The 9330-nt window shown below is 44.2% G+C and overlaps 1 protein-coding gene across 4 annotated transcripts in view; it reads left to right on the top strand.

Moving 5' to 3' along the window:
• The window catches only part of Ptcd2 (pentatricopeptide repeat domain 2), a 28624-nt gene that overhangs the window by 5323 nt on the left and 13971 nt on the right, over positions 1-9330 (top strand). For 3 of the 4 annotated variants that reach the window (XM_026783821.1, XM_026783822.1, XM_026783823.1), the window contains exons 4-7: positions 1969-1973; positions 4342-4481; positions 8419-8497; positions 8871-8962. In XM_026783821.1, the coding sequence (XP_026639622.1) occupies positions 1969-1973; positions 4342-4481; positions 8419-8497; positions 8871-8962 (316 nt within the window). The remainder of the gene's footprint in view (positions 1-1968; positions 1974-4341; positions 4482-8418; positions 8498-8870; positions 8963-9330) is intronic. The other variant, XM_005356429.2, reaches the window with a different exon arrangement.

Genomic DNA, 9330 nt, shown 5'->3' on the forward strand with positions numbered 1-9330 from the left:
ATCGCTCCTCACCCCATGAATGCCTGAGACCCTGCAGCCTTCATCGCTCCTCACCCCATGAATGCCTGAGACCCCGCAGCCTTCATCGCTCCTCATCCCATGAATGCCTGAGACCCCACAGCCTTCATCGCTCCTCACCCCATGAAGGCCTGAGACCCCACAGCCTTCATCGCTCCTCACCCCGCCCTCCCCAGAGTAGTTGCATCCACTCTTAAGATGTACACTGTCTCCTCTACGCAGATGACTTACAGACATCTTTTCCTGATGCCTGCCTTCTGCCTCTGACATTGAAGGGGCCAAGCATAGGAAAGCAGCTCACATCCTACCAACAGACTGGCCGGTCCCTTTGGTTACCACTCCCCCTAGCTCCTCAGCACACCCCAGTGCTCCTCTGAATACCCAGTCACACAGGGCGGGTATTTTGGAGCCTCTTTTCCTGGATAGGATACAAAGTCTGTGGCTTCCTCTTTCCCTGTTGCCAGTGGCCTCCTTGCCCTCCTTTCTGCCTACTACATCTTTTTTCTTAGGTACTGGTTGAGAGGAAAGGAGGCACTAGGCCAGTGTTCCTCAACCTCCCTAATGCTGTGACCCTTTGATACAGTTTGTCATGGTGTGGTGACCCCCAACCGTAAAATTATTTTTGTTGCTACTTCATAACTATAATTTTGCTACTGTTTTGAGTCATGATAACTATCTGTTTTTCAATGGTGAAAAGGTCATTTGACCCCCACAAAGATTCTCGACCCACAGAGAATCTCTGTGCTAGCGGGTCCAAGAAGATCTTCCTTGAATTTCTGATGTTTCTGTGCTCGTCCGTGTGTCCTGGCCCTTCTCTCTCTAGTGCCTCACTGTTATTAGCCTGTGTGAGCCTCACAGACCCACACAAAACTGGAAGCTGCCAGGCCTTGCAGCAGCACCGCAGACAGCTCAGCTTCTCCCACCCAATGGGATTTGTCTGGTCTTACCAAAGTTGGATGTAGGGAAAGGGACCCCAGTCCTGGAAGCTGAGACAGCAGGTTCATGTTGGAAGGGATAAAAATGATGAAAATTATTTTTAAAGCCCGCTTGCAAATATTTACATATTTTTCACAGATTTTTATACAAATATTTAATCATTTTAGTAGGTTTTCCTTTATATAGCTTGGATGTTTTGCTTATTTAAGTTGGTTAGTTTTTGAGACAGGTTTTGCTTTGTAGCTCAGGTTGGACCGGCCTTGAATGCACAGGTCTCTTGCCTTGGCTTCCTGAGTGCTGAGATTGCAGGCATATGTCACCACACTCGGCTCCTCCTAGTTCAAGTTATTACTATATAGAAACAGTATTCTCTACATTAATATAGTCTACTTTATTCTTATTAATATATCAAGGAGCCATATTTTAGTGACACTACAGTATTTATCTTAGTTATGGTTCTGTTGCTGCAGCGAAACATCATGACCAAAAAGCAAGTTGTACGGAAGGGCTCATTTGACTTACGCTTCCATATTGCTGTACATAATGAAGGCAGTCAGGATGGGAGCTCAGACAGGACAACAGGATCCTGGACGCAGGGCTGATGCAGAAGCCATGGTGGGTCACTGCCTACTGACTTGCTTCCCATGCCTTCTCAGCCCACCTTCTTAAAGAACCCAGGACCACCAGTCCAGGGATGGCACCACTCACCGTGGGCTGGACCCTCCCCCATTGATCACTAATTGAGAAAATGCCTTACGGCTGGATCTTATGAAGCATTTCCTCAAACGAGACTCCTTCCTCTCTAACAACATTCCACCATATGTTAGGTATTTTAATCAACTGCGCCCTGTTACCAGACATCTAAACTATTTCTAGTTTTTCCTCAGCATAACTAATGTCATGATGAGGAGCCCTAGAAAACTTAGGTACTCTTTGTGTTTTGGGTCGAAGACTATATTAGTTTGTCATTACTGTAACTAAATGCCCGAGATAATCTGCATATGGAAAAGGGAGATTTGTTTGACTCACAGTTTCAGACACTCTAGGGCATCGGCTGAGTTCTACTGTCGGCCTTTGGTTGTGTCACACTGCTGGTCAGTGCTATCTCAGTACAGGAAGCCATAAAGCTGGGTGGGACCAGACTCGGGCTTTTATATAACTCCTCTAGAACACGGGATTAGGGTCACTTGAGATATACCTAATCCTTTCTGAGAGCAATATCCTCAGCTGGTCTAAGGACATCCCATATGATTTTATAACTCCTCTAGAGCACGGGGTTGGGGGTCACGTGAGATATACCTAATCCTTATTGAGAGCAATAAGCAACCTCAGTTGGTCTAAGGACATCCCATTAGATTTTACACAGGGGAACAAACTTGCAGTGCACGACCCTTGAGAAGCAAACTGAGTTTAAACTATGACACGCCTACCATTAAACCTTCAGGTCATGTCAGCAAAGCTAATGCTACATTGTCATTTGACTCTAGCTGCTTTTCTCTTATTTTTCCTGTTGTTGCCCTAAAGCCAGAAGATATCTCTTAAGAACAACAACACAATAGGATAAAAATTCTGAGCACTCTGCTTTCACGTTCATCTTACACATCGAAGTGTGACTCAGAGCTCTTCACTCACGCTCATGACACGACCCGGTTGCTCTTCTTTGTCACTTCTGTGAACAGCTGGACGGGTGGGTGCCTCTGTGGTCTAACCAGCTGCTCATGCTCTTCCTGGGACTCGCAGCCCGCCACTAAGAAAGGAGGTCTTGAGCTGAGACAGACGCTCACCTTGATGGCACCACAAGGGGAGTGACATAATCCCCCTCATAATCTCGCTCCAGCTCTGGTTAGGTGATGGGGAGTTTAGGTCCTCCCTTTTATAGGTGTTAACTTCCTTTTGAGTGTAGATGTCAATTCAAGGAAACTTTTGCTTTCTGTTTTTAATCTGGCACCAGTTCCTCATTTACTGACATTTATAGATTTGAAGGTGCCTTGCGTTAAAGAATTGCTGCATGCCAAGGAAAACTTACCCAGTTCTCACCAGACTCCCTGAGTTCTTATCTTCACTTCACACATGAGGAACCTGATGCTCCAAGCGATGAACTGATTTTCTTACAATTTCATAGTTTTTAAGTAGAAGAGCTGGATTGGAGCCAGCATGCGGAAGCAGACAAAAGTCCTTAAAATCACCACACTCTTGTCCTTTCTAACTCAGTTCTCAAGCATATGATGAAGCAGGGCACGTGTTCACCATCAACCATACTTGGTGGTGTGTGTTTACAACTCTCCACCCTAATGCCACTCAGCTCCCCTCTGCTGTTTCAGCAGAGGGTGAAAAGGTTTTTAGTAAAGTCAGCTTTTCCTGCTCATACTTTAAAGCCATTTACATCACAAATCTGACATGTGTGTGATCATCAGGTACTCCCCAGATTATCATCCTAAGTGCCCGAAGCAGCAGTAGCTGGTCACCCAAAATAGGTTATGTTGGTCAGTTTCAGATGACTGACCACCCACCTATAGAACTTATGCCACTAGTAAGATGTCGCCGCCATTAAAATTAGCCTTCTCTCGGGACTTAAGATTTCAAAGTAAATTTAATTTTCTTTTAAGACCTAGGTGGCCACAGATCATGTAGGCCCTTATCTGAGTTTAGAAAAGCAGAGGTTGATCTAAGTTCAGTGTGCCTGTTGGTTGTGTGACACCCTATATGGTCATGAAGCCACCTCTGGAAGAAGCACAGGACACTCCCAGTGCCCTCCCTTTGTTCTGTACCCATCCTAAGGGGACCCTGCTGCTCTGTAACATTATACGCATTCTTGGCCCCGCAGGTAATTTAAGGGATGATTACAGTGTGTGTTTTACTCCTTTTAATTCTCAGAGTATTTTGGCCTCTAACAAAACTCTTTTGTTTCAATGCCAAGTGTGTTAAACTCTGGAACCCCTAATTTTATTTAAATCCCCATTCTTCCAAACTGGGAGTTCCTTATTCTTTATTGTGTTCCCAGCACCTAGTAGAGCACAAACTGTGGTTTGTGTCTGTCCTTGTGGGTGTGTCTGGTATGTGTGGGGTATGTATATATGTTCATGTATGTGTACATGTGCATTGGAGGGTGCATACACAGGGTTAGTGGTTTCAATCAAATATGTTCCTTGGTTGCCCTAAACCTTGTTTTTTGAGACTAGGTTTCACTGAACCTGGAGCTCTGTGATTGGCTACACTGGCTGTCCAGTAAACGTTGAGAATCCTCCTGTCTCCATCCCCTGCTCCCGGTGCATGCTACTAAGCCTGACTTTTACATGGGTGCCGGGATCCAAACTTGGGTGTTTCTGCTTGATAGTTGAGGTCTCTACGAGTCTGTGTCTGTTCCTGTGTTGTACCCTACCTTTGCTCATAGAATCATCTTGATCACCAGGTACCATGCAGAGAACAGAAACTTCACTGTGGGAGAATATAAGTTTGGACCAGTTTTCATGAGGTTGTGCTACGAGCTGGATCTTGAGGACTCTGCAGTGGAGCTCATCAAAGATAAGGTTAGTGTTTTCCAGTTCCTTCTCCTGCCAATGTGAACTTGTGTTCTTGGTGCTCTTACAAAAGACATTTTTTATGGCATTTTATTTCCTGGGTTTATTTGTTGTTTTATTTTATATTTTATATTATTTCAAGGTCACTGGGCTGAATAAATAAGCTCTCTGCATTTGAAATGTTCCTGTAGAGTTGGCTCACAAGGAGACATACATGTGTCTTCGGAGGCATAGGATAGTACAGCGGCGACACTCTGTACTATGTATATATGGTGTATATATACTTTGGGTGTGTGCTGCCCTAGGGCATGTCTCCTGTCTCTGGAGTTCAGAGGTGAATAGTTTCAGATCAGGCATTGATTTCCTATCCTGCACCTGCACTCTCTCTCTTGTTTTTTATTTTTGATTGTAGACTGTATTTATAGCTGGTCAAGTTTTAAAATGCTTTTTATATATTCTGGTTTCTTTTTCTAAAACACATCATTATCACAGTAAGATAATTCAGTGGATAAGGGCACTTTCCATGCAAGCCCAGCAACCTTAGTTCAATCTGTGGATCCATGCAAACGTGGAAGGGGAGAATCAGGCCCACACAGTTGTCGTCCGACTTCCATGCATGCACCATGGCACATACGCATGGTAATAAAAATAAAAAAATTGTAAAAACATGTTTTAGTTACTGACTGAATATTTACTGTATCTTCTGCCTTCTGCCACAATTGTTGTTGTTGTTGTTATATAATTATTATTTCCACAACAGCCCAGTCATGGGTATGATTATTATTTCTATCTCCCAGAAGGTGAAACTACATTGAAGGCATTATAAATTCTTCCATGACAAGACACCCTTTGTTTGGGCCGTTGTCCACCATGTGCGATTGGTGCATTTAGGAACTCCAGAGTGCAATGATTTGGCCTTGCTTCCTACTCTTTCTCCTTATGTGTTCTGTACCGATGGAACTACCCTAGGCTTGACCGTTTTATTTAAGACAAGTAACCCAGGCTGGCCTCAAGCTTGCAATCTCCTGCCTCAGCCTCCATAGGGTGTGATGATAGGCATGTACCACCATGCCTAGCATTAGGGTTGCCCTTCTTTAAGAACACCGCACATTAGGAAGGTGGTCATAATGAGTTTGTAAGTAGAGGAAAGGTAGTTTAAGAACAGTTTCAACATTTGATTTTGTCTTTTACTTTGAAAAAATAAAAAGGAGCACATATAGGGGCTGGGGAAATACCCAGTGGATAAAGGGCTTGAAAGAAACCTGAGTTTGTTCCCCAGAACACCTATTTTTAAAAAGCAAATCATGGCAGTATGTACTTATAATCACTACTCCAGGGCAGCAGAGGCTTGTGGATTCTTGGGGTTCATTGGCCAACCAGCCTGGCCCACTTGTGAGTTAGAAGCTGTTTGGGTTAAAAGCTCAATTCAGCCCCTGGCATCCATATACCCAAAAGTGGCTGGAATGTTTGGGTTAAGACTTCACCCCAGCCCCTGGCATCCATATATCCAAAGAGTCTGAATGTTCAGGTGGAAGTTCCATCCCAGGCCCCTTCCCCTAGGGGTTGCCTCAGTCCAGACTCTGCCCCTAAGAAAGCCCATCAAACAATGACACCTCCCCAGAGATGCTCAAGACCACTCCCACAGGGTATTTAAACAGTCCCCCAGTGAAGACCGCCAGATGAAGGCGGATGCTTAAAAGAAATCCCACACTAGCTCAGAATTGAGTATAATAGAGGATTTTTTATTTAGGCATAGACTCACAGATTACAGTCCCTGCTTGAACGGGGAACAGGAACCGAATCATGCCGGAAGAGAGGCCATACCTCACTTTACATCGGCATATATAGTATAAGAGGCCACGCCCAAGTGGGTGGGTAACTTAGGCTACTGGCTGCAGGAATTCCTACAGCACCCCAGAGATCAAGCACATGGTTTTCCCGTCTTCCTTCCCCGGCTCCTCTGGAGAACTGGAAAGCCATCCAGGAGCATTGGTGTTCACTAAACCTGGGCTTTTTCTAATTTGGTTTGATTTGGTCTGATTCGAATTATTGTGACGGCGGAGGGGCTTATGAGGTATAGAAACTTTTCTGAAGTCAATGAGAGACTGCCTTAAAAACTAAGGGGGTAAGCAGTAACCAAAAATTGGTGTCCAAGGGTGCTCTCTGACTTTCACACGCACTGGCATGTGTGTGCACCCATACCCACACAATCACGTGATTACATGTTTGTATGTGTGTAATAAAACCTAGAAGATAAGCAGTATCTTTAGTGTTAGAGTTATTAAAGCCTCACTTTTTCATGTAATTTGTATTTTAATATTTCAAGTAAATATTTTAATGTTATACTTAAATGAAACGTTTGATTCTTATAAGTCAAAGCCATTACTGTGCCAGTGTAAATACAATGTAAGTAACTTTTAAGCCTGGTATGTGGAGTCCCACGTGTAGAGGTGGAGTGGCCTGAGTCAGGACTGAGGGTGACCTTGCTTCTGCGAGCATTTGCTGTCCCTCCACTGTCCTTGTTCTCCGCAGCCCCCAGTGCCGATGGAGAAGGTGGCTGTTTTTTTCATTTCTCTTACTCCCTTGTTCGCCTTCTTCCTGGCTTGTCCCTCAGCTCTCTGGACCAGCACCCAGCACTTAGAGCAGACCTTGTTGCCTTGTTTCTCATCCCTTATTCTCAGCATCTAGGATCTACGGCAGGTAGAAAGAGCAAAGGATAAAGCACTTACTGACATCTAAATATCATGTCACAGTATGGCACTCGAAGTGCTGGGAAGCTGTAGAAAGAGAAGTAGTGGCCAAAGGTTGTACAATTGATGTATAAGAGTTGAACAGTTGGGAAACATGGAGGTCATGGTAACAATATAGACTCTAAAAATTAGGACGAGCATTAAGTTTCTTAAGTTTCTCTGTGACATAATATATGTTCCCCGACTTAGCTCTTCTGCTAATGTATTTAAAACCGAATATAACAAGATCAGTACCCAGATGTTTTGTCTGTTAAACTAAGTGCGAGTCCAGAACAAGGTTGAGAGGCAGTTTCAGCAGATGCTCGCAAGAGTGAGCAGCTGTGTGTTCCATGCTTGTGGCAGCTACTGCTCCGTGAGACATGCTCACCTTCATTCCAAGTCAGCTTGCTGCGGCCGTCGGATGCCACCTCCAGATTCTACACCGCTCCTGAAACAGAGCTCTCCTGCTTCCTGTCCAGTGTGTCCATCCCCAAAGCTAGGACAGTGTTTAAAAGTAAAGCTTTAAAACATCCTTTGTATACCAAACTAACAGGGAATTCAGGAAGCCACTAAATATAAATCCGGAGAGCAGAGATTCTCAGCCCATGTTGCGACTCTGGTGATCCAACTACCCTTTTACAGGAATCGCCTAAGACCATCAGAAAACACCAGTATTTTCTTCACAGTTCATAACAGTAGCAAAATTACAGTCACGAAGTAACAATGAAATAACTTGGCGATTGGGGAATCACCACAGCATGAGGAACTGTGTTAAAGGGTTGCAGCCTTAGGAAGGTTGAGAACCCTGCACAGTGGTTCACATCTTTAATCCCAGCACAAGGGAGGCAGAGGTATGGACCTCGATGAGGCCATCCTGTGGTCTGCACAGTGAGTTATAGGATAGCCAATGCTACCTAATGAGTCCTGGTCTCAAAACGGCTACAGGGGCTGGAGAGATGGCTCAGTGGTTAAGAGCATTGCCTGCTCTTCCAAAGGTCCTGAGTTCAATTCCCAGCAACCACATGGTGGCTCACATCCATCTGTAAAGAGGTCTGGCGCCCTCTTCTGGCCTTCAGGCATACAGACAGAATATTGTATACATAATAAATAAATAAATAAATAAATAAATAAATATTTTTTTAAAAAGGGCTACAGTATGTGCACCCCCCCCCCAATAGTTTAACTTCTGACCAAACTCTACCTTTTCTCTTTACTAGCATTTACGAGGCTTCTTCCTAGACTCCACATCATTCAATATTTTGATTGATATGTTATTTACCAAAGGCAAATATGAAAGTAAGTACTGCAGTCTGTGGTTGTGGAAAACTACTGGATAAGCAGCTGGGGTGGGAAGAACTATAGAAGTGGCCCCTAGATTTCTGATGAGAAGCCCTACTGTGACCTTGCTCCTTAAATTTATAATATCAAATTGCATAAGATGGCTGAAATGAGCCACCTCAGATTATCTAAAACATCAGCAGGTTTCCTATGCGTTTTTCTTGCACGACCTGATGATTTAGTTTAGCATTTAGATAATTGCCACTTAACTTCAAGGAGCGGCTTTGATCATGCTAAAATTTGCTTTTTGGTAGGTGATGCTGAACTGATTAGAATTTTGGGAACTGCCCATAGGTTCCTTTAACCCCGCTGCCCACTGTTCACTTGGCAGGTGCCCTGGAAGTATTGATTGAAATGAAAAACCAAGATGTGAAGTTCAGCAGAGACACCTACATCCTTGCATTCGCAGTTTGCTACAAACTGGTAAGACTATTTCCCTTGCGACTGGAGAGATGGCTCAGTGGTTGAGAGCATTGCCTGCTCTTCCAAAGGTCCAGAGTTCAATTCCCAGCAATAACATGGTGGCTCACAACCATCTGTAATGAGATATGACACCCTCTTCTGGCATTCAGGCATACATGCAGACAGAACACTGTATACCTAATAAATAAATAAATCTTTAAAATGAAAAAAATAAAAAAAGGCTACTCCCCTTAACGCTCAGGGCATTGGGAATTGAGTAGTATCTAGGAGAGGATTTTTTGCCTGCCTTCCTTCCTTCCTTCCTTCCTTCCTTCCTTCCTTCCTTCCTTCCTTCCTTCCTTCCTTCCCTCCCTTTCTCCCTCCCTCCC

The sequence above is a fragment of the Microtus ochrogaster genome, chromosome 19, assembly GCF_000317375.1.
Source record: "Microtus ochrogaster isolate Prairie Vole_2 chromosome 19, MicOch1.0, whole genome shotgun sequence".
Lineage (NCBI taxonomy): Eukaryota > Metazoa > Chordata > Mammalia > Rodentia > Cricetidae > Microtus > Microtus ochrogaster.